The sequence below is a fragment of the Podarcis muralis genome, chromosome 15, assembly GCF_964188315.1.
Source record: "Podarcis muralis chromosome 15, rPodMur119.hap1.1, whole genome shotgun sequence".
Lineage (NCBI taxonomy): Eukaryota > Metazoa > Chordata > Lepidosauria > Squamata > Lacertidae > Podarcis > Podarcis muralis.
Window position 1 is genome coordinate 12,968,797 of NC_135669.1, and position 25,247 is coordinate 12,994,043.

Below are 25,247 nucleotides of genomic sequence, written 5' to 3' on the forward strand. Positions count from 1 at the left end.
CACACACAAAGGTAACTTGTTAATTTAATGTTTATTTCTATGAGGAGGAGTAATTCTGAGGGGTCAAACAAAGAAATAATAATAAAAAGTGACAAAAAAGTTATTTTTATAATGACGAGTTTTGCGGATCCCAGTTTTTTTTCCTTTGGAAATGGGTCCAAGTGGCTCTTTTTGTCTTAAAGGTTGCAGACGCCTGTCCTATACCCTTTTAAAATGTGGCTCTTTTGCGGAGAGTGCTATTGGGTTATTGTTCTTATTTTGATTTTATATATTGTGATATTTTCTGTGAACCGCCCTGAGACCTCTGGGTATAGGGCGGTATATAAATTCAATAAACAAACTAACTAACTAACTAACCAACCAACCAACCAACCAGGGAGGCAGGCCCACCCATTTGCCCTCTGGCACAGAGCCACTCCCTGTGTTCTCTTAACAACTCATCTTTAGTGGGCCATTACCAGGCTGGCTATTCCAGCAATGAAATCTGTGCTGGAACCAGAAATTAGAAGGTCCGACTACCATATTTTTTGCTCCATAAGACGCACCTGACCATAAGACGCACCTAGTTTTTAGAGGGGGAATGCAAGAAAAAAAATTTCTTTAAAGGGAGCGCTGAGCAGAGCCTGTATGCACCCCAGACTCTGTTCTGCGCTGCCTTTCACGAGCCACATGGAGTGTGTGTGTGGCGCTTGCAGGCTTTTTCCCGAGGAGAAAGAAGGGCAGCCCGTCACTGATGGGTTGCCCTTCTCCCTCCTTGGTGAAAAGGCCCCAAGAGCCGCACACACGCTCCGCACGGCTCCTCAAAGGGAGCTCAGCTCTTGTGGGCTTTTGCGGGAGGTGGGGGAAGGGACAGAGCGCGACTAAGCCAGAAGCTAGAACAGCGAGAGGGAGCACAGCGATCCCTCTCGCTGTTCTGGCTTCTGGGATAGCTGTGCAGCCTCTTCAGGGCAGCGGGATGAAGGCTCCCTGCTGCCCTGAAGAGGCTGTTCCCGGCTAAGCTGGAAGCTAGAACAGCAAGAGAGAGCGCCGCGCAGCGATCCCTCTCGCTGTTCCAGCTTCTGGGATAGCTGCGCAGCCTACATTCGCTCCATAAGACACACACACATTTCCCCTTACCTTTTAGGAGGGAAAAAAGTGTGTCTTATAGAGTGAAAAATACGGTAGATTTTAACACTTGCTGGATCCAGGGATTAGACAGGTCTGATACCCCCCACCCCAAACTCATAACAGAACCTAAGTAACTTAAGGCCATTGATTTCAATGAGTCTACTCTGAGTAGAACTAGCATTGACTACAACCCCTTGTGTGCAAGCCTTTGGGAGCCAGAGATGCAAGAAGGCATCAGAGAAGGGAGGGAAAGAAAAAGGGATTGAGGCCAGTGTTGACCCCAGCACCCCTGACCATCATTCAAGGCACCCCAGGGTGCCACGGCACACTGGTTGAAAACCACTGGCCTAAGAAGATAGATACCCAATCAGCCTCCTTGTGGTTCTTTTATAAAACAAATCGCCTTCTGTGGCACCACAGCATTTGTTTCAATATACATTTCTCCTTCTTGTGACATCTTCCAGGTACTGGTAATTTTTCCAACACTTCAATGCAGTCAGCTTTGTTATTGGGCAGCATATACATATTGTTAATAAAAACAACATCCATTTAACGTCAAGCTACTTTTGCTAGCATTAAGTTTATGGGATTGGGAGTTTTTGGTTTGTTCTTGTTTTGATTATGTATTTTGTCATATCATTTTGTTGTGAAGCACCCTGTGATCTTTGGATGAAGGGCAGTATACAAATGTTGTTGTTGTTGCGTTTAGTCACTCTGAATTCTTTGTTTTCCTATTTTGGCAAAGCTGTTGTATCCCTTTCCTGTCTTTTCTGCCTTTCAGATCATGGTGTACATGACCGGCGGGACAAAAGTGGTAGATTCGGATTTCAACCGTCGGCTCAGCTTCCTCTATCCCATGCCTTTCAGTAATGTCTCCATTGCAATTAATAATACCAAAGAAGGAGACTCAGGGCAGTACATGTGCACAGTGAACCTCCTCAACAGTGGGAGTGAGCAAAACATTGGACTCATCAACCTTACAGTCCTAGGTGAGTTGAGCCTTGGCTTGCTGATGTTAGAGGTATTTCCTGCTGTCCCGAGGGCACTAGGCAAGCAGCTACTTACAGCCCTCATTTTAGCACACCAGATTGAGTTCCTAAGAAAATTCTGCATCACAATTTCATATCACAAATGTGCTTAATGGTTGGGTGTAGATTTTCTTCTCCGCTGGGTGGTAACATCTTACAAAGACAAATTTTGAAAATATTTTTAAAACAAAAACGTATCAACAAGGTTTATCCCCTGTAGTGTCACTAGGGCAATATGAACCAAGGCATTAAGAATCAAAGCAGTCAGGATTTCAAGAGAGGCAGCTGATGTGGACACAGCCCTACAATGATTGCCAATGCTACCAGAATTTGGGATTGACAAATCTGTCAATTTCAGTTGCTCACACCCTAATCCTGTGAACTTTCCCCCATTTTTCTAATGCCCTCATGAAAATGCACATGTGCCTTTGTGTGCATATATTCTAATATTTGCATATTTGCATGCAATTTTCCTGCATTTTGTGCACATTATTTTCACTAATGCATGTGTTGTTTGGTGGACACTTTCCCCTAATACAGTCGTACCTTGGTTTTTGAACAACTTAGTTCTCGAATGTTTTGCCTTCTGAACGCCACAAACCCGGAAGTGACTGTTCCGGTTTGCAAACTATTTTTGGAAGCCGAATGTCCAACGGGACTTCTGATTGGCTGCAGAAGCCGCACTTTGGTTTCCGAACATTTTGGAAGTTGAACGGACTTCTGGAACAGATTCCGTTCGACTTCCAAGGTACGACTGTACATGCTTTTTCAGTACCCATTTTAGTTGTTGGAGATCTGCACTGCGGAAATGGGGCAAGTGTGAATTTCAAATGATATTTGCATTTCCGTGCATGGGAGGCACCAAATTAGATAGGTTTGCATTAAAATGCAAACTGAATGGATTTCTCCCTCTCCTTATTCAGAACCAGCTGCAGCGTTGTTTGTGGCCAGAAGATGGCAATGTTATAATTTTCCATCTTATTCACCTTCATTAGCTATGGCAGTGTTTCCCAACCGGTGTTCCGCGGCACACTAGTGTGCCGCCAGACGTTGCCTGGTGTGCCGTGGGAGGGAGGCGGGCGAGTCGGGCGGCGAGAGGCGGGGCGGCGGCGGCGGCGAGGAGAGGCCGCCCAGCGCGGGGCTCTTGCCGTCTGCCTGCCTGGCTGCCTGCCTGACGCGCAAACCCCCGGCGCAGGCGCCCCGCTTGTTGACACGGGAGGGGAGGGGGGAGAGGAAACGCTGCTGGTGCCGCTGCTCCTCGGCGGCGGCTCCTCCTCTCAGCCCGCCCTGCCTATATTTGCGCCAATCCCCATCCACTAAAGCATTCGCGCCTCCCAATGGGAAGCCTTGCCGGGCGGCGGGCGCTGCTGCCTGAGAGTTCTGAAGCCACGCCCACTTTCCCAGAGACTGGCGGTTCTGAGGGATCCAGGGCAGGGCCGGCGCGCGCGCGCGCTTCTTGCTGCCCGGGCGCTTGCTCTAATCCCGCCTTCCCTGGGAGGGAGAGACGGCAGTGGCCGCGAGCGTCCGGGGTGGGGCGCGCGCTGGCTCTCCCTGGCGGCCCCCGTGCCTGGCGTTCTATCAGTGCGCCTCCTCTCTCTTTCCCCACCCATCCTCCACGTGCTGCGCTCTAACCCGGAGTTAGAAGCGAATTAGAACACGCCCCCCGTGTGTGGTGTTTTTTTTTTTGCTGCTCCTCTTTTTTTAGGGCTTTTTGGCGGCTTTTGGGACGGCGTCGAGGGGTGGTGCCCACGCTCCTTGTGCGCCCGCCCCGGAGGCTCGCCCGCGCGGTAGTGCTAGAGGAGGAGAGAGGTGGGCATGGCGGCTGTTTTGGAGCTGTTGCTGCAGGACGAAGTGGCAGCCAGCGCTGTCGTGCGGTGGCTGAAGGCGAGCCAGAGCCCCTGCGCCGTGGAGGTAAAACGCGCAGCGCCGCCCTTGCTTCACCCAGCCCTAGGTTCGAGCGGGAAGTATCCGGGGAAACGGAGTTGATGCCGGCCTTCAAAACTCTGCGCTCCAAAAGGGAGGCGGGAGGGGAAAAAAACAGGTCGACCACTTGAGGTTTCCTCCTCTGGCGGGATGCTAAGTGGGAAGCTGCAGCCTTCAGGCCTGCGCTATGTGAACTCCTGAAGGGCTCTTGCGGTAGCTTTTCGGGAGCCCAGGTGTATATATGTGCCCCCCTGAGGGAGCCCTTCACTGAACCTGAGAACCCTGCTGTGGAGTTGGTGGGACTGAGTTGCTGTGCGCCCTTACGAATCCTTCCCAAATGCAGCTTTAGTGATTCAGAAACAAGACCTACAGAATTCGTTGGAAGTTACTATTTTTTTATTTTTTTTACATAAGTAAAAAGTGACCTTTCCCCATCTGGCATGGTGGTGTGCCTCGAGATTTTTTTCATGAAACAAGTGTGCCTTTGCCCAAAAAAGGTTGGGAAACACTGAGCTATGGGCCACTTGATACAGTTTTTTAAGCCTCGTTATTTGCTTTTACAGTTCCTCCATCCCAGCCAAAGTGTCAGATTCATGGAAGCCCTCGTGTCGGGGGGAACATTACCCTGACCTGCAATTCTACTTTTGGCAAGCCTATCCCTAAGTACAACTGGAGACGCACTGGACCCACCGATCAAGTTTTCTTTGAACCTGTGCAAGGTAGGAAATAAATATGTCCATGTGGGAACAGATTCAGAGAGGGTCACGAAGATGGTTGAGGATGTGCAAAGTAGGTATTGTAAGGAAAGCTTGGGGGAACTGGGTAGGCTTACCTCAGAAGAGAGGACTGAGGTGCAGAGGGTTTGGGGAGCCCATGCAATTTGTTGTTGTTTAGTCATTTAGTCGTGCACTAGCATTCTGCACATTTCTTAATGAGTTTTAAAAATATTTATAATCCACTCTTTCATAAAATTTAACAACCTAGCCTACAACATATAAAACAAATACAGCTGGTCCTTAAATATCTAGAAGACGGAATTTGAAATATCAGCATGAGACGCTTAATCTCAGGGTCGTGGGTTGGGCAAAAGATTCGTGCATTGCAGGGGTGATCCTCATCGTCACTTCCAACTCTACAATTCCATGGTTCTATAATAAAACATCAGTAGATACTGCTTGGTTTAAAGAAAAACTCATATTCTGAAGGCTTGTCTTAAGCACGGCAATATTTAAAAGGCATTGCAAGGAGGGAGGGACAGTTACTGATGAATCTCAACTGGCAGGGAGTTCCACAGGGCAGGGTCTACCACTTCTGTCCTTAGTGAAGGCCAACCAAACATCAGGGGTGGGGTGAACCACCAGAAGTGCCCCATCGGAGGATCTCAGTGCTTATAGATGGACTATAAGGGCTCAAGTGGCCATTAATTAATAAATTTTGTTTATTTCATAAAATTGGTTCACTGCTTAATTGTAAACAAACCGCAAAGCAGTTTACAGAGAGTTAATACCTCTTGCACAGATGAAGACAAAGACTACATCTAAGGACCAGGCTTGAGGGAGAACCTGTGGTCCTCCAGATATTGTTGGACTACAACTCCCATCATGCCTGATCATTGGCCAAGCTAGCTGAGGCTGATGGGAGCTGGAGTCAGGTTCCCCAAGCCTAACTTAGACGTAAAGACGTTTGAAGTACAGGAGGGGTTCAGCTTTGTCTCTGAATTGACAAATGATGGTTTGGCTTTATGCGCAAACACAGCCTGTGTACAGCTGGGCTGGATCTACATTGATCTTCTAAACGTTATTAAATTGAGTTACAGATGGGTAGCCGTGTTGGTCTGCCATAGTCAAAACAAAAAAAATTCCTTCCAGTAGCACCTTAAAGACCAACTAAGTTAGTTCTTGGTATGAGCTTTCGTGTGCATGCACACTTCTTCAGATACCAAGAAGTGTGCATGCACACGAAAGCTCATAACAAGAACTAACTTAGTTGGTCTTTAAGGTGCTACTGGAAGGAAATTTTTTTGTTATTAAATTGAACGTTCTATAAGGTTCAGTGGCATTTTCCCTTTGTCGGTGGTTCTCCACTCTGCATCGCCCTCTGGTGTCTCATTTTAATAATGCATTTTAACGTTATAAACAACGGGTGTAGATCTGTCCCTGGAGAATAAGGCTATCCATGGCTACTGGTTGTGACAGCTGAGGCAGTATGCCTTTGAATAACAGTTTCCGGGATTCGCAGGCAGGAGCGAGTGGGTGTTGTGCTCCTGCCCTGCTTGTGTTCTTTACAGAGGCATCTCACACTGTACAAAAACAGGAAGTTGGTCTGGATAAGCCTTTGGCCTAACCCAGCAGAGCTCATTCCATGCTTTTAGGAAAGTATCGCTGGATGAAAAGACCAGATCCCAGCCGAAATTAGCTGCTGCTCTGAAGCCTTGTTTCTGTTGTAATTTTTGCAGATCGCAAGAGGGGGATTCTGAGGCTAAACAACCTCACGGCGGGTATGTCCGGAACCTATTTCTGCAATGCTTCCAGCGATGCTGGCTCTTCCAGCTGCACCATCGCCCTGGAGGTGTATCCACGTGAGTGCAATCTTTCACCCTACGGAGCTGCCAGTGAACCCTTTGCACGGAAATGAAAGCATCAAGGGTTCTTAACCCTCCCATACCCAGATTCTTTTCCCTCTGCACATTTTTGACATGACTAGGAAAGGAGAAGAGGGCCTGTGCTGCATTCTGGGGCCAGATCAAGGCTGGATCTACACCGATATGAAAAACGCTATCAAAAAAAACGCTATATAGCTCCCAATGCAATTTACCCTTGACGATAGATTGCTGCTCTATAGTGCTATCTGGTGTCACATTTTTATAACACATTTTGAACGTTATAATTGACAGGCGTAGCTGAGTCTCTACTGATGTCAGGGCCTGGGCAGAGGAGGAATGGTGGAGACCACCTCCCTAGCTTGACCCTTCCAGAGAAAAAGACAGTTCAGAATTACAACAGGGGTTTGAGGGAGGTCACAGATGAGGGGTAAAGCTGGGAAATAATGTGAGAGGAGGAGGAGGAGGAGGAGGAGGAAGCACCAGGAGGGTGACAGCTGGCAGACACAGTGTCTTTAGAAAGTACTCCAGACCCTCCTATCCCAGAACTCGGTGATCCTTGAAAGTAGGAGAGAAAAGAGCTCAAAGGAAGAGGGCACATTTCAGCACCCATGGCGATGACTCAAGAGGAAGTGGGAGAGATGGAGGGGGTGGAGATTCACTCGGGACAATGCCATTATTCTGAGAGGCTGCATTCCCAAGCTTCTCTCTGTAAATATTGAATAAAAAGGAGATGCTAAGGACTTTTCCTTGCCTTGTCCATTCCTGGCAACCTGCTGTGGGGGTTGGTTCCTCTGCTGCCCGACAACTATCCTCAATGGCTGTGTTGTATCTCCACTGTCAGAGGAAGTAATGCTTCTCAAGACCAGTTGCTGGAAACCACAAGAGGGGAGATCACTCTTGTGCTCAGTTCCTGCTTGCGGGCTTTTCATAGGCATCTCATTGGCCCCTGTGAGGACACGATGCTGGACTAGATGGGCCACTTCTCTGGTACAGGAGGGCCCTTCTTTATGTTCCTATCGGATTTCTCTTCCCCCTCTTATTACCGTTTTCTGTTTTCTCTCTGCTGTGACTCCCTTTGCAGCGATCAATGGAGCCATGGTGGCTGGTGCCGTCATAGGAGCCCTCATTGGACTTGGCCTGATCATTTTGTTTCCACTCCAGATGCTCTTCTACAGAAGGAAAATGAAAGAATCACAGGAGGAGATTGCCAATGAGATCAAGTGAGTGAAAAGGAGGTTCTTAAATTGCCCCACAAGGCAGGCAAGTTGGGACCAGACATGACTAAAGAGGCTAAAATCTGTTTGGAAATACTTCTTTTAAACGCAACAGCAGAAGACTGGTGAACAGATTGCTGTCTATGAAAGAAACAAGTGCAATAATATCAAACAGAAATGGACAACGCATTATACCTGAATGAATCTCAGGGAATGGAGGAAATTGTCCCTTATTTCTCCCTTCCCTGAGATTCATTCGGGTACAATGCATTGTTGATTTCCATTTGATATTCTTACATTCATATCCACAATAGCTGTTCCATAGTCTAGGCCACCATACCTCTAGAGTTAAGTTAGTAGTTGTTTTCCAGTACTGTGTTAACATATTTTCACCTGCAGACATAAAAAAGATTGGTAGCGCCTAAACAGTAAATTATTGTGGTCATCTATAAACAGATTTGGGACGCGGGTGATGCTGTGGGATAAAACCACAGAGCCTAGGGCTTGCTGATCAGAAGGTCGGCAGTTCGAATCCCCGCTACGGGGTGAGCTCCCATTGCTCGGTCCCAGCTCCTGCTAACCTAGCAGTTTGAAAGCACATCAAAGTGCAAGTAGATCAATAGGTCTCTGGCGGGAAGGTAAACGGCATTTCCATGCGTTGCTCTGGTTCGCCAGAAGCGGCTTAGTCATGCTGGCCACATGACCCGGAAGCTGTACACTGGCTCCCTCGGCCAATAAAGCAAGATGAGCGCCGCAACCCCAGAGTCGTCCGCGACTGGACCTAATGGTCAGGGGTCCCTTTACCTTTACCTATAAACAGATTTAATAAAAGCTAGCCCTAGGATCAGGTTGCACCACCTGTTTCATAACAGAAACAGGAAACCAAAATGGACAGGTTCTTCCTCTTACTTCTTTCCCCTCACTAGTTCGTCTTTTTCTCTCCCCTTCCTCACCTTCTCAGGGAAGATGCTGTTGCCCCAAAGACTCTTTCCTGGGCGAAAAGTCCTGGCTCTGATATCGTCTCCAAAAACGGCACCTTGTCCTCCATGAACACGACCCGGGATCACAAACTCTACCCGTCCAAGCCGCCCTCAGACACGGCCTCCATCACCACAGCCACTGGGAGCACAGTGGGCTACAAGCCCCCTTTCAGCAACCACCGCGGCGGGACCCACACGCCGACGCCCAGCCTCTCCAGCCAGTCCTTGCCCCTCTACTTCCCGCCGATGGCAAACGGGGTCCATTGCCACCATGCCAATGTGCCAATCCATAGGAACACCCTCCACAGGACAAACGGGGCTCAGCCACAGGCCCCCCGATTACACGAGCCTGCCGCCCCCACCCAAGGGCTCACCTCCTCCACCCTGAGCCGCATGGGGGGCGTCCCCGTCATGGTGCCTGCTCAGAGCCAAGCAGGATCCTTGGTGTAAGGGCTTGGCGGTGCCCCCTAGTGGTTCTAGCAATCCCATGCAATGCAGAGAGGCTGGAAGCACTGGCTCTGGGATGCCTGCCTGCCTTCAGAGCTCCTGGGCGAGGTTTTGCGGGTGCGTCCTTCGAAGGAGCAGTTTTCAAGGAACCGCCATCAATGAGACTTTGCAAAGACTTGTGAGACGGGCTTTTTGTAACACCTTTCAGAACTCTTCCTCTTGGTGCCCGAGTCGTGTCCAAGAGGCCTCTTAACAGCAGAGGCTGTATCTACTCGAACAAATACCAGTGGATCTTTGCTTTGCAGGATGTGATTCATTCCTTTCTCTCTCTCTCTTATTGGAGGAAGCAGCTGTGCTGGGATCGGCTATCTTGACTTGGGGAAAAACATGCCAGGGCAGATCTGAAACCTGCAGCCAGAATGAGGTGCTTCATTGACCTGCCTTTCCTGGGAGTAGCCCAAAAGGATTGGAGGGCATTGGGTGCTCTGGAGGAGATGGCAAAGAAATATTGCAGTTTAGGTTAAAGGGAAGAGGGGTGTGTGTGTTCTCTGAACTTGAGTTAGCACAGGAAAGCTGCAGAACGACACCTCTCCTTTTTCAAGTTTCTAGACCATGGGAGATTCTTCAGAGTCAGAGAAGGGCTCTGTAGGATATCCAGTGTCTGGTGCACCTTTAGATCATTGGCCACTTTCCATAACTTGGGTGAAGCAGAATGAGTTATGCAAGCAAAGGAAATGTATGCACATTAGTTTGGTTTGCAGAGTGTTTGCAGCTTGTCTCTTGCTGCAGAATTTGTATTATCTCGGCACAGAGCACACCCAGCCCTGAACAAAGAGCTTCGGTAGTCCAGTCTCTGTTCTGAAATTGCTTTTATTATTATTATTATCTGGAATGGGGGAATGAAATGGGGTGTCCTTCATAGTATTCCAACCTGGTTGGCTAGTGTAGGTGCCACTCAAAATAGCAAGAGCCCTTTGGCCACCTGCAGTTCCCAGTTACTCAGATATGAATGTTGATGTGCAAACTGGATCATTTTCTGTTTGCTATCAAGAGTCCCTGGGAGGGGAGACCAGGCAGGTTAGGCAGAGAGTCTGTGATTTGCTTTGTCACTGAGCAGGAATCCCCCTGCACAAAAGTGGCCAGCAAAGGGAGGGAGGGCTCCCTTGGCTTTTCTGTTCGTTTGGATTTGGATTTGATATCCCGCTTTTCACTCCCTTTAAGGAGTCTCAAAGCGGCTAACAATCTCCTTTCCCTTCCTCCCCCACAACAAACACTCTGTGAGGTGAGTGAGGCTAAGAGACTTCAGAGAAGTGTGACTGGCCCAAGGTCACCCAGCAGCTGCATGTGGAGGAGCGGGGAATCGAACCCGGTTCCCCAGATTACGAGTCTACCACTCTTATCCACTACACCACACTGGCTTAACTGTTCGTTGCCATTTAGGTGACCAACTTTTACTGCTATTTTTAAATAAGGAAAGAAATGCAAGTTTTACAACTGCAAATAGTTTTAATTTTATTTTTTAAAGCTATTTCAAAATTGATTTGCAAATGCTGGGAAGATGTCTGTAGTGCAGACATCGGACCTACCCTGCAATTTCTCTTTGTTTTCTCTGAGTAACCCCTGAATAGACTTTCCCTTCTAAACAGCTTCCTTGTGTCACTGAGCCTCTCCCGTCTCCTAAAAAAACTCCCACAATAACTTGAAGCCTGGTTTTGGATGAATCCTCGCAGTTTTGGCTTTAGGAACGGGGAATATTTGGCTGCTTTCTTCTGCCCCCTTGTGATGCACAGAGGAACTGTACCTGGTCAACAATTCTGCCTTGGGGATTTTCAATAATAAGATGTTTCTTCTTCCTGCCCTTCCCAAAAGCTTCTGCAACTAACCTGTATGTAACCTTATATCAGAATATCCTAACAATGGATTCTCTAAGGGCGCCTTCAGTATTGTAATACATATTGTGCAATTATGTTTATTCAATGGACTTTTGATCTTCGGTTTCTTCCTTTTTTTATAAAAGTAGATCTAGCACATAATTTATACTTATAGATATCAACAGGTCTGTGAATCCTGGCTAAAGTCCTCTAACCATTTTCATGCTGGCTAAAATTTTTTAATGGCAATGAGACCCTTCTGTTACATGAGAAGCTAGGATGGCACTGAAATATTTTTATGTACAGTTTGAAAAACATATTATTTTTCATAAATAAAAGTATTTGTTTTTTATATTTAAAAAACTTTGGGGAAAGTGTTTGTTTCTGTGGCCTGTTGTGTATGAAAGCAGTTCCACCTTGAAGCAGATTGCTTTATTCATTATTCTTACTGTATGTATTTATTTTAAATATTCAGGGTAAATGACCTTGCAAGGTGTCTGACATAAAACTGCAACCATATGATTTCCATAAGAAACCATACTTTAAGAGGGCAATGGAAAATAATTCTGAACCCAGCTGAGCAAACTGCAAAACTAACTAAACTATCAATGAATAGCTTAAAGATCCTAGAATGGTAGTAAAACAGAAAAACTGGCAGGTATTAAAAACAGCAGGAATAAAAAAGATGGATTTGGGAAGGCTTAGGTGAAAAGAAAAGTTTCCAACAAATTTCAACAATCTAACATTGTTGGCACAATGTTGCTAAAAGTGTATGTGACCAGGTTGGGATGTAGCTGGAGAGACAGCTTCTCAAATGCCCTGGTCTGGAACTACACAGGGTTTTATATACCTGTAGCAAAGCTTTGAATCTAGCACAGTAGCAAACTGGCAGCTGTGACACTGGTGGGACTGTGGTCTAAACCCCTGAGCCTCTTGCGCTTGCCGATCAGAAGGTCGGCAGTTCAAATCCCCACAATGGGGTGAGCTACTGTTGCTCTGTCCCAGCTTCTGCCAACCTAGCAGTTCAAAAGCATACCAGTGCAAGTAGATAAATAGATACCATTGCGGTGGGAAGGTAAACAGCATTCCCGTGCGCTCTGGTTTCCATCACGGTGTCCCATTGCACCAGAAGCGGTTTAGTCCTGCTGGCCACATGACCCGGAAAGCTGTCTGCAGACAAACGCCGGCTCCCTTAGCCTGAAAGTGAGATGAGCACCGCAACCCCATAATCGCCTTTGACTGGACTTAACCGTCCAGGGCTCCTTTACCTTTTTTTTTTTTTTTACCTTTTACAACACTTTTAACAGGGGTGTCATAAGTTGTCCATAGGTTGCCCCAGAGAACAGCCACACAGGAGAGTTTTATGCCAGTTGCAGCTTCCTAACCAAAGGAAGCCCCAGCACATTGCAGTTATTGGGTCCAGAAGCTACTAGGGCTTAGATCACAATTGTGACTGGCATACCAGCCAAAGCTGACAGCAGGTACTTCTGGACACACATAAGACCTTCAGCCTCCAGAGGCAATGCTGAATCAAGGAGCAACCCCAAAGCTGCCCCCCTGTTCTTTCAGAGTGAGCGCAACCCCATATAGAACAAGCAAATGGACAGTTTCCCTGACCTGGGCACACTCGAATCCAGAGCCTCTATCTCACTGGTATTCAGGTTTTTGGCTGTCATCCAGCCCATTACCTGAGTCCAGTCGCAGGTTCAGGACTTTCACAATGCCACCTGATCCAGATGTCACAGATTCGAACTCATAACCTTAGGTATGACGCCAAAATGTGTCAAGTCAAGTTTCATGTTGCACCCATGTCCACTGTAATAAATGAAAATGTGCCTTTATTCCCTTATGGGGGACACAAGAGCCCTTACAGAGTCCTTTGCAGGTTCTCCATCAGTCGGAGAAAATAACAGAGGCCAGAGAATATTGAGAAGCAAAGCAGCTAGTAAGCCTGATCTTTATTGAACTGTTGCAACAGGGTTTTCCTCACACGCAGGAAAGGAGGAGGACCCAGAACCAAGGTGTGCCTGCCCTTATATAGACATTTTAAATTGCCCGCCCTGGAGTTCAAGACCACCCTCAGAAACATCATACATACATCACAGAAAGGGTGTGGCTCAAGACCACCCCCTAGACACATCATACCTACATCACAGAAAGGGCGGTCTACAACAGAAATCTGAGTGCATTGTTTATCTCCTGTCTGACAGGTTACCTGTTAATGTTTACTTGATTGGATACCCTGGGAAGCCTGGCCAGTCTTTTATAGTGACAAATACTTAGTTCCTGGGCCAGGTCACAGGCTCACACTATTCATACACACTATTCATACACAGATATACCCTTAAGACAGGTTTTCCATTTTCCTTTGACCTTGCAGAGAAAACATTTGGTCAGTTTGGGAGCCCAAATGGCTCCAGGACTGTCCTCCTGTGTTGCCTCAAACATGTGGCCCATACATTTATGTACGTGTTTGCCTGGCAAATCCATGAACATTTATCTTATATTCATATATATATATATATATATATATATATATATATATATATATATATATATTTGCTTTCGTAGATTTTCACGGGTTCAGGAATGCAGGTTTTGGTGTCCTCGGGTGTCTTCCCGTGTAAAAGTTGGGGTGTCTAGGCGACGTTTCGACGAGGTCTCACTCGTCATCTTCAGGCTGGTGCTTTCGGCTTCTTGTTACTGGAACAGAGCAGGATCTCAGTGTTTGAGTTCCTATAAATACTGTTGAGGAGGTGTGGCCTCTAATGTTCTGGGCAGAGAGGAAGTTCCCAGGCTAGTGTGCCTTTTCTTCTTTTGTTTCTTAATTACTTGAGGGATATCTTGAGTGATTTCTTGAGTTGTATCCTGAGTACCACTTAGGTGGGTCATTAGGTGTGGATTAGTTGCTAAAGCCTTTGTGTCTTGACCTCTTGAACTTTGTGAAGAGTTTTTCTGAGAAGATGGTTGTACTGCATTTTGTTGTGCTCTGGCTTGGCTTCGTGTATAGGGGCGAGCTGTGGTTTTGTGGTCTGTGCCAGCCAGATCTGTGTAGGGATTGCAGGGGGGTGCAGCATCCGGAGGTGCCACCATGGTTTGGCTACTGGATGGTATCTGTAATTCATCTGTGGAGAGGGTCTGGGTTTGGGTCTGGTGTGGTTGATTGGTGATGGCGTTCTGTGTGCCTCTGGCTCTGGTGTCAGTTTTTGTGGGGAGGGCTAATTTCCAGATGTCTGGCAAGCGGGATGTGTCGTCACGCTTGTTCATGTTGTGAGGGTGTTTCTCTATCTCGATGGCTTCCATGATTATTCTCTTGTGGTGATGTTCCATGTTAAAGAGCAATTTGGAATCTGCAAAATTAATTTCGTGTCCTGTTTCTTTCATGTGTTGGAAAAGAGAGGAAGTTTTTTCTTCTTTTTTGACGGCATTCTTGTGTTCTGCGATACGTGCATTTATTCGTCTGTTACACACGGGAAGGAAAAACTGGATAGCTTCCTCACACATCTCAACAGCCTACACCCCAAAATACAATTCACTATGGAAATAGAAGCCAACAACCAACTTCCCTTCCTTGACGTCCTAATCTACAAAAAACCTGATGGCTCCCTAGGACACACTATCTACCGGAAAAAAACACACACCAACCGCTACTTACATGCACAATCACACCACCACCCTGCACAAATAAACTCCGTAGCCAAGACTCTCATCTCCAGAACCAAACGCCTGGCTGACAAAAACCACTTGACAACTGAGTTACAGAATCTCTCAAATGTGTTAATTGCCAATGGATACCAGCAAAACAGGGTTACGAAGCTAATCCAAAAAGAAACACCCCCCAAAAACCAAGACACAGAAGAAAACAATGGCATGGCCCTCCTTCCTTATATCAAGGGCACTACAGATAAAATTAGCAAAATCCTCCATAAACACAATATCAAAACAGCCTTTTGCACCAACCAAAAAATAGCCAATATCCTCAGAAACCCCAAGGATAAAATCCAGTTGGAAAACCAAGGGGTCTATGAAATACCCTGCAAAGTCTGCCCAGCCACGTACATTGGACAAACTAACAGACGAATAAATGCACGTATCGCAGAACACAAGAATGCCGTCAAAAAAGAAGAAAAAACTTCCTCTCTTTTCCAACACATGAAAGAAACAGGACACGAAATTAATTTTGCAGATTCCAAATTGCTCTTTAACATGGAACATCACCACAAGAGAATAATCATGGAAGCCATCGAGATAGAGAAACACCCTCACAACATGAACAAGCGTGACGACACATCCCGCTTGCCAGACATCTGGAAATTAGCCCTCCCCACAAAAACTGACACCAGAGCCAGAGGCACACAGAACGCCATCACCAATCAACCACACCAGACCCAAACCCAGACCCTCTCCACAGATGAATTACAGATACCATCCAGTAGCCAAACCATGGTGGCACCTCCGGATGCTGCACCCCCCTGCAATCCCTACACAGATCTGGCTGGCACAGACCACAAAACCACAGCTCGCCCCTATACACGAAGCCAAGCCAGAGCACAACAAAATGCAGTACAACCATCTTCTCAGAAAAACTCTTCACAAAGTTCAAGAGGTCAAGACACAAAGGCTTTAGCAACTAATCCACACCTAATGACCCACCTAAGTGGTACTCAGGATACAACTCAAGAAATCACTCAAGATATCCCTCAAGTAATTAAGAAACAAAAGAAGAAAAGGCACACTAGCCTGGGAACTTCCTCTCTGCCCAGAACATTAGAGGCCACACCTCCTCAACAGTATTTATAGGAACTCAAACACTGAGATCCTGCTCTGTTCCAGTAACAAGAAGCCGAAAGCACCAGCCTGAAGATGACGAGTGAGACCTCGTCGAAACGTCGCCTAGACACCCCAACTTTTACACGGGAAGACACCCGAGGACACCAAAACCTGCATATATATATATATATATATATGACCTTAACTTTTTATTTCACCACAAACAGCCAATCCTGCAACAGCTAAATGTCCGGGTAGCATATTTTGTGCTCTGTGGAGAAATTTGGTCAGATGTGCTAGGAAGTGGTTCCCAACCTTTTTTTGGCCATGCCCCACCTAAGCATCTCAAAAATCCTAAAATCCTGACACACACACACCCCGGTGACATATAATCCTTATTATTCAAAAAGTGAACTCCTATTGACATGGAGGAAGCCTAAAAGGCCATTAACTTGGTCTAAACATTATCAAATTGCCCCCCTTAAAAATTAAATTGCCCCCCTGTGGGGGTGGGCCCCATGTTAGGAATCACGGCGAAAGGTGTCCTCAACCCTGTTCTCAGCTTATCTGGAGAATAGTGTTTGTGCTGGGAAGGTGCCGCCCGATTCTTTTGACAGCTCTGTTAATAATTAATCTCCCAGTCTGATCTGTATTTCCTTTGCAGAGTCAATAAACAGAACTTTCTGTTGCTTCCAATTAAAAAAAACCCAGATGTATCACTGAAGCCTACATTTATGCGTAGGAGTCGAACAGCCATCTAGTTAAGTTCAGGAGCATGCAAATGGATGATTCAGTTTAATAACTTCACTGCAAGGGTGGGGACTTAATATTGTAAGCAGGTCATTCAAACATTGAAATCAGGTGCTGCCAAGAGGCTTTCTGGGGGGTCCCCCTCAACAATGGATTTTTCTGGGAAGTGAAACTCCAGATTAAACAGGAGGAAAATATTAGGGATGCACACTGGATCTAGTTTGCCAGCTGCACTGGTTTGAGAGACAACCCTGGATCTGATCAGTCTAGCCAGAGTGGTCCAGTGTGGTTGAAAAGTGGGGCGGTCAGCTTCTGCAAGGTTTAAAGAGCAGCACAGGGGTGTTTGCAAAAGGGCTTTTAAACAGCCCCACGACACACTTGCACACAAAGGAACATCTGCATGTTGCCAAACTGGACAGGGGAAGCAGAACTGAGTTGCTGGTGGCAGCCTCCTGAATCCACTCATTCAGATTGGCCATTGATCTGTGGAGCAGAAGATGACTTCCTCGTTCAAGCAACAACTTCTTCCTGAGCTCTGGTACGTTCCTGTATCCTTGCTGTCCTTTAGTCCTGACAGCTGTCTTGCTCCTGCTTCCTGACTACTGGTTTGTCCCATACCTCCTGACTCATGTCTAGCTCCCAGCCATGGTCCAGCCCTGACATCTAGATACCACAAGGCTGACAAGGACAAGGCCAGAAGGACCTTCCAGGGGAGGAAGTTTCACAGTCTGGGTGCTGCAGCCCAAGAAGTCCTGATCCATGTTTTCAGCAATGATGCTTCTGGCGGTGACAGGATGCAGAGCAGATCCAAAATACCACAGCAGACAGGTAGGGTCATGTGGGAGCAGATGGTTCCCAAATGATTTAGGAGAGGGATCAGGAACTTGTGGTGCTCCAGCTCTTGCTAGACCACAGCTCTCCTCGTTCCTGTTGGTTGGGGCTGATGGGAGTTGTCGTCCAACAAGATCTGGAGGACCACAAGTTCCCCATCCTTGATTTAAGGCTTTCAAAGTGCGCTTTGAATTAGACTCGGAACCAGGCCAAGAGCCAATGGAACTAAAATAATAATAGAACATCCTCAAGAAAACATCTGCCCTTGGACCACAGCATCCTGTAATTGCTTTCTGACTGTTCTTCAAAGGCAGTGTGCATTCAGATAGTCAAACCAAGCTGCAGGACAGTGGCCATGAAGGAGGCAGCTGGTGCCACCAAGCTGAAATGTCAGGATTTCATTTGTTGCCTTATTGGGGAGGAGGTCTGAGGGTAGGATCGGAGTAAAGTTTTAAATTGTTGCAAAGCTCCATGTCTCATGACGTCACAAGCACAAGCCAATCTGAGCCCTGCACATATAACTTCAAATGGCAACTAGGAGAACCAATTTGCCCTGTATAACGTGAAAGTGGTGAGTCTTGTCTTTCCAGAGTGCAGCAACTCCTATCTCTTTCTGCCTCTTGTACATCTGTTACTTTTCCCTTAAAGAGAAGTCATATCCCAATTTTTCACTGTTAGTTTGGGTGAGAGGTACAAGAGCCCATGATATTTCTCTTCCTAGGTTACCTCTTGTCCATCACAGAGGAGGATGTAGCTACTTGGACTCTGGAAGATTCCCATAAGGACTAAACTGAGTGCACACACCTGGCCCAATCACAGGTGTGTGTGTGTGTGTGTGTGTGTGTGTGTGTGTGTGTGTGTGTGTGTTTTAAATCATCTGGATTCCAACAGTCTCCGACCAAAATGTGGGGTCAGATTTATGTAACTCTGGGTGTACTGGGTAAACTCTTGAAAGTTATTGAGCGATGTCTGCATTTCCCTTGCCGCGTCAGTACATTTTAAACATTTTGCACCTTGCTTTCCCATGTCTGCATGACAACTTGTTCTTTGAAAATGAAATAATCAAAAGATTGGCATTAAAAAATTCTAATAACAATTAACCTAAACACACACACACACACATACAGAGAGAGAGAGAGAGAGAGAGAATGCAAATTAAATAGTGAAGATGTGTGTAGTTGTGCCAGCAAGATACTTGGAATTGGAAAACAAAACCACTTCACTTTGCTCCTAGAGACCTTTTGTAATAGGCAACTAATAAAGGAAATTAAGGTTTGCAATAGCAATATACCGTAATGAGTGAGCTCCCACTGTGTATTTCTTATTTTGTGAACTGGAGATGGATAAATCTGTCCATTTCCAATTTCAAGTTCATTTCTCCACCTTTCCACATCCGGTTGTATTTATCCACACACACACACACACACACACACACACACACACACACACACATATATATAAAGTCATCGTGAAAATTCACCAGCAAATGTCTCCTAATATACAATGTTTTGGCAAAGCATTTCCCCCTAATATGATGCATTTTTTGTGTTATTTTCACTGATATAAAGTTTGCTTTTAAAGGCACACTATATTCGTTTTTGCGCATAGTCCTTGGCTGTACTGCAAAATTCAGAGAAGTGTAGATATTGAAGAATGTGTTTCAGTTCACATATTGCTTGGGAAAGCACAGTTTCGGTAGTGCTTTTTTCCGGGGGCACTCAAATGCACACAGTAGCAGTACCTCTTTTTGTTGTTGTTATAAAGTGTGGCAGTTACTGTAACAACTTCACGGTGAGTACCGGCACCTATTTTTCTAGAAAATAAAAGCACTAGGTAGGTTCACCTACTGATTTGAATTTTTCCTCCATCCTTTGTGTGAACGGCCCCTAGGCTGCAGCCAGCACTACGGAGAAACCTCTCCACCCTTTCGCATCACGGGAGGCTCTTGTGCTTGAGGGTGGTTCAGAGCTTACGTCTCGGCTGTTTGTTTTAGCTCACGTACGAGATAAAAAACAGCCCTGCCTAGTCTCAGTAGAGTTTCAGCTTTTGCACCAAAAGTCACAGCCTCCCAGCAGAGCAATGGCTCTCACGGTGATTTTCCTGACTCCCTCCATCTCTTGCAGCCTGATTCTCATCTCAGTCTTTGGTGAGTACCTAAGATAGTAGCATACATAAATGACCTTTTTTTTTTGACACCTGGGAACATTTAACCAACACCAACCCGACAAAAACGAAACCGAGGAACCTGCTTCCACCACATTCCTAACTCTCTGGAGAGAAAGGCTGTAGACCTATACCCACATGCCTGGGTGCAAGTCCCATTGAACTCACCGAAACTTACTTCTGAGTAGACCTGCCTCCACTTTCGGTTACAACTCCCCCACCCCAATTTTCTTCATTTTAGCAGCATAAGTGTGGGAGGGCGGGGAGTCTTTTAGTTGTCACCATCGTTAACTCAAAGTCAGAAGTCCTCGAAGATCTACTTCATTTTATTTTTAAAAATATATATCTTTATTAATTTAAAATACATTTATGAGAAAACAGACGTACATACAAATAAACAAGCAAACAATCAAACAAACAAATAACAGAAAAATCAAACAAACCACCACACTATAAGATACAAGAAGATTAATATAATTGTCATCATATATACTCCTGATACTGAACACAATTATAAAACTTATAGAGAAGAAATTAAAAACTGACTTCCAATTAATCTCGCTGTACTTTATCTATCCATTACTTTATCTATCCATTACTCCACAGTTACATATTTCTTATATAATTTCTTTTTACCTCCCTACAAACTTATATTTATACAATACAGGGATCAGTCTAATTCTGCCAAGATGTTTCCTTTTATTCCATAGTTTTCTAAATATTCTTTAAAGATTCCTCAATCCTTATAGACTTTTTGTTTCAGTTGGTCTCTTACTCTTCCTGTCGCTTTCGCTAGCTGCAGATATTCTACCATTAGGATCTGCCAATCTTCCGTGTTGGATATTGTTGTGTTTTTCCAATTTCTTGCTACTAAAATTTTGGCCATCGTTATTCCGTACATGAACAATGTTCTTTTCTCACAGTCCTCGCCGATCTACTTCAATTCAATTCAAAAAGTCCTCGCAGATCTACTTCAATTCACCCAGAGATTTCCCCGCAATATACCTTCTGCCCAGTCCTAGCATGCATGACTGCTGCAATCGTAACCACACTTATCAGAGACCATTATGCCCTGAACTAACCGGGAGACTCAGGAATCAAGAAGACAAGGACTTTAAAAAAGAATGGGAAATTTTTTATAATTTATTTAGGAGACCATTGTAAACAAATTAAAACTTTATCTGGACTATTAAGATTCATTAGTAAAGTAACGAAAATTATAGATAATTCATGAGTACAAAAACTATGGAAAATGGACTGATATGTAGTTGTAAATATTGGCATAAGGACCCATTTAGGGGACGAGAGGAAGTCTGGAGATTCAGAGAACCTCAGAGAATGGTTATTTAAATAATTTTGCTATAAATTTGTATTTGTAAAAACCAATAAAAATATTTCATATAAAAAAGAGACCATTATGTCCTGAAAACCACAGGACTTGCTTCCTATCACGAACCATGCATAGGGCTTCAAGTCTCTGAGAAAGGGCAGGGCGATGCCTGTCCAGATTTGTAAATGTGGCTGAGTATCTTTGCGTCACAGCTAATCTACAGGAACCACGTTAATTCTAAAAGTAAACCATCTAAAGCCGTTTATGGTTAGTTCACTAGGTATATCAGAGATGGGGAACCGTGGGCCAAGGCATCCAACACAGTACTGGAGGCATCTCTCTCTGGTCACTGGGATAGTTGCTTGGCAATATCATCTCCCCAAGCCAGATCACTCACTGGTACTGCTCCTTCTTCAAGCAATTTTTGCTTGGCTGGAACGTGTCCCTCAGCTGGGACGCCTTGTGCTTGCATGTGTGTGTGCAAACCTCTGGATTTTGCAGATGTGAAGAACCTTTGGCCTCTGGATGTTGCTGAAGGACAACTCCCTTCACTGCTGGCCATTGGCTTTATTTGCTGAGGCTGATGGGAGTTGTAGTTCAGCATATCTGGGGAGCCAGAGGTGTTTTCATCCCTCTGCTGCAGGGATAGGGTGAGTGGATCAAGCAACCTGAAGGTGTGTTTAGCAGTTTCTTGATATCATGTATAATGAGATAAGAATCCAAACATTGTTGTTGTTGTTGTTTAGTCGTTTAGTCGTGTCTGACTCTTCGTGACTCCATGGACCATTGCACGCCAGGCACTTCTGTCTTCCACTGCCTCCCACAGTTTGGTCAAACTCATGCTGGTAGCTTCGAGACGACTATCCAACCATCTCGTCCTCTGTCGTCCTCTTCTCCTTGTGCCCTCCATCTTTCCCAACATCAGGGTCTTTTCCAGGGAGTCTTCTCTTCTCATGAGGTGGCCAAAGTATTGGAGCCTCAGCTTCACGATCTGTCCTTCCAGTGAGCACTCAGGGCTGATTTCCTTAAGAATGGATAGGTTTGATCTTCTTGCAGTCCAAGAGTCTCCTCCAGCACCATAATTCAAAAGCATCAATTCTTCGGCGATCAGCCTTCTTTATGGTCCAGCTCTCACTTCCATACATCACTACTGGGAAAACCATAGCTTTTACTATATGGACCTTTGTTGGCAAGGTGATGTCTCTACTTTTTAAGATGCTGTCTTGGTTTGTCATTGCTTTTCTCACAAGAAGCAGGCGTCTTTTAATTTCATGGCTGCTGTCACCATCTGCAGTGATCATGGAGCCCAAGAAAGTAAAATCTCTCACTGCCTCCATTTCTTCCCCTTCTATTTGCCAGGAGGTGATGGGACCAGTGGCCATGATCTTCGTTTTTTTGATGTTGAGCTTCAGACCATATTTTGCGCTCTCCTCTTTCACCCTCAATAAAAGGTTCTTTAATTCCTCCTCACTTTCTGCCATCAAGGTTGTGTCATCTGCATATCTGAGGTTGTTGATATTTCTTCCGGCAATCTTAATTCCGGCTAGGGATTCATCCAGCCCAGCCTTTCGCATGATGAATTCTGCATATAAGTTAAATAAGCAGGGAGACAATATACAGCCTTGTCGTACTCCTTTCCCAATTTTGAACCTTACCAAACTTAAAACCATGGAGAGATCTGGTCTGAATAGAGACATTGGATTCTTATCTCATTATACATGATAAAACTATTTTTGGCCATCTCATCCCTTGCTTTTTCCTGTAAGACCAACTGCAGTCGTTAACAGTCATCAACTGGTTTACCACACCTATCAGCCAATCATCCATTCCCACCACCCGTCTGAGTAATACCCCTCCGCACCCTCTCATTTTATATAAGGGTCTGGTGACTTCTGTTTCAGTATATCTGAAGAAGTGTGCATGCACACGAAAGCTCATACCAATAATAAATTTAGCTGGTCTCTAAGGTGGGGACGCGGGTGGCGCTGTGGGTAAAAGCCTCAGTGCCTAGGGCTTGCCGATCGAAAGGTCGGTGGTTCGAATCCCCGCGGCAGGGTGCGCTCCCGTTGCTCAGTCCCAGCGCCTGCCAACCTAGCAGTTCGAAAGCACCCCCGGGTGCAAGTAGATAAATAGGGACCGCTTACTAGCGGGAAGGTAAACGGCGTTTCCGTGTGCGACTCTGGCTCGCCAGAGCAGCGATGTCACGCTGGCCACGTGACCCGGAAGTGTCTGCGGACAGCACTGGCCCCCGGCCTATAGAGTGAGATGGGCGCACAACCCTAGAGTCTGTCAAGACTGGCCCGTACGGGCAGGGGTACCTTTACCTTTACCTTTAAGGTGCTACTGGAAGGATTCCCCCCCCCCCCCGACTACGGCAGACCAACACGGCTACCTACCTATATCTAGTATTTATTAGTGCACAGGTTGCAAAATTTGCCTTGGCTGCAAGTAAGTTGGGAGCTAGGCACCAAGGCAAGTATCATAAGGGAGGAGTGTGAGATGTGGAGTGCTTAACTTATGCAGGTGTGATTTTGGCATTTTTGTATGTTTGCTTTGCTGTTGTTGTTCAGTTTTAAATCAATTATTTGTATTCTATACATTGTGATGGCTTATAGCTTTTACCGAGGGATGCGGGTGGCGCTGTGGTCTAAACCACAGAGCCTAGGGCTTGCTGATCAGAAGGTCAGCGGTTTGAATCCTCATGATGGGGTGAACTCCCGTTGCTCAGTCCCAGCTCCTGCCCACCTAGCGGTTCAAAAGCATGTCAAAGTGCAAGTAGATAAATAGGTACCACTCCGGCGGGAAGGTAAACGGCGTTTCCGTGTGCTGCTCTGGTTTCACCAGAAGCGGCTTAGTCATGCTGGCCACATGACCCAGAAGCTGTCTGCGGACAAACGCCAGCTCCCTCGGCCTATAGAGCGAGATGAGCACCGCAACCCCAGAGTCGTCCGGGGTACCTTTACCTTTACTTTTATAGCTTTTAACAATAAATATATCATTCATTCATTCATTCATTCATTCATTCATTCATTCTGCACTAAAACATCCAATCATTCCTAATCTGATTATGCTGCCTGAAGTCAATGGAGGCTGGAATTCCAACAACATTGGGGGGGGGGGCACAACCTCCTCTGTAGTAATCCAAGAGATGAAATGATCAAACTGGTGAGCTTCTTCTTTCGTTTCCCCTGCAGGCTGTGGGGAGTGTGTGGAGGTGACTGTACCACAAGATCCAGTCATGCAGCAGAGAGGTTCGAGTGTGGAGCTGCCATGTCATTACAAAACATCCGTTGACAAAAACTTTGTGCTTGAATGGAGGTTTGCCCCCGGCTCAACTCCTCACGACCAAGGGAAACAGGTGAAGGGGTGGGGGGCAGTGATGTGACCCATAACGAAAGTTGCGTAAGGAGAATGTGTTGATCTCAACCAAACGAACCTCGGAGTTAAAAAAAAATATGGAGGGGGAAGAGGACATTCTGCTTAAACTATGGGCTTCCTGTTATCCTACTGCTTTCTTCCAGGGAAAACCACTCTTTAGTGCTCAATCAGAGCAAATAGCGATTTGGGTTTTCTCCTGATTGCCATTTGCCCTGATTTAGCACTAAAGGGAGGGTTTTCCCTGAAGAGAGAGATAAGCAAAAGGAAAATTACTTGGAATCGTGCCTACAAATTGGAGGTCGAGCAGAAAACTGTGGACGAACCCTTTGTCTGAAATTTGTTGAGGTTGCAACCTTACACATTCTAGGGAGTAAGGCCCGCTGAAAACAGCAGGACTGACTTCTGAGTACACATTCACAGGGTTAAGAATGTAAAGAAATAGAGCTATAAACAGAAACTGCTAAAATTACCCAACTCCCAAAAGGTTTGGCTGGATAAGATTCAAGAGATTTCTCAGATGCCTAAGTTCAGAGTCAGGCTCTTCTCCGGCTGATCAACAGGAAGAGAAGACAAGCTGCATTTAGCAGATGAGATGGGAAGTTCTAGCATTGGAGTCAGTCTCTGACTCCAAGAGGTGGTCCTCTGGGCAAACTGCTAGAGTAGCAGCAGCGTTTTCACAGCAGGTGTAATGATGTGATCTGCTAGAGCTGCATTTATTTGCGAGTTGCTGTGAGTTTCAGGATGGTGGTGGTGATAGGTTAAAAAAAAAAGGTAAAGGACCCCTGGACGGTTAAGTCCAGTCGAAGACAACTATGGGGTTGCTGCGCTCATCTCGCTTTCAGGCCGAGGGAGC

The 25,247-nt window shown here is 45.9% G+C and overlaps 2 protein-coding genes across 3 annotated transcripts in view; both read left to right on the forward strand.

The window, feature by feature from the left end:
- ESAM (endothelial cell adhesion molecule) overlaps positions 1-11,535 on the forward strand; it is a 107,181-nt gene extending 95,646 nt beyond the window's left edge. For both annotated transcript variants that reach the window (XM_028708189.2, XM_077919246.1), the window contains exons 3-7: positions 1,889-2,096; positions 4,622-4,777; positions 6,514-6,636; positions 7,742-7,880; positions 8,836-11,535. In XM_028708189.2, the coding sequence (XP_028564022.2) occupies positions 1,889-2,096; positions 4,622-4,777; positions 6,514-6,636; positions 7,742-7,880; positions 8,836-9,304 (1,095 nt within the window). In that variant the 3' untranslated portion in view covers positions 9,305-11,535. The remainder of the gene's footprint in view (positions 1-1,888; positions 2,097-4,621; positions 4,778-6,513; positions 6,637-7,741; positions 7,881-8,835) is intronic.
- Positions 11,536-19,384: 7,849 nt separating this feature from the next.
- Positions 19,385-25,247, forward strand: part of VSIG2 (V-set and immunoglobulin domain containing 2) — a 28,369-nt gene continuing 22,506 nt past the window's right edge. The window contains exons 1-2 of the mRNA XM_028708778.2: positions 19,385-19,669; positions 24,211-24,374. Of these exons, the coding sequence (XP_028564611.2) occupies positions 19,603-19,669; positions 24,211-24,374 (231 nt within the window). The 5' untranslated portion in view covers positions 19,385-19,602. The remainder of the gene's footprint in view (positions 19,670-24,210; positions 24,375-25,247) is intronic.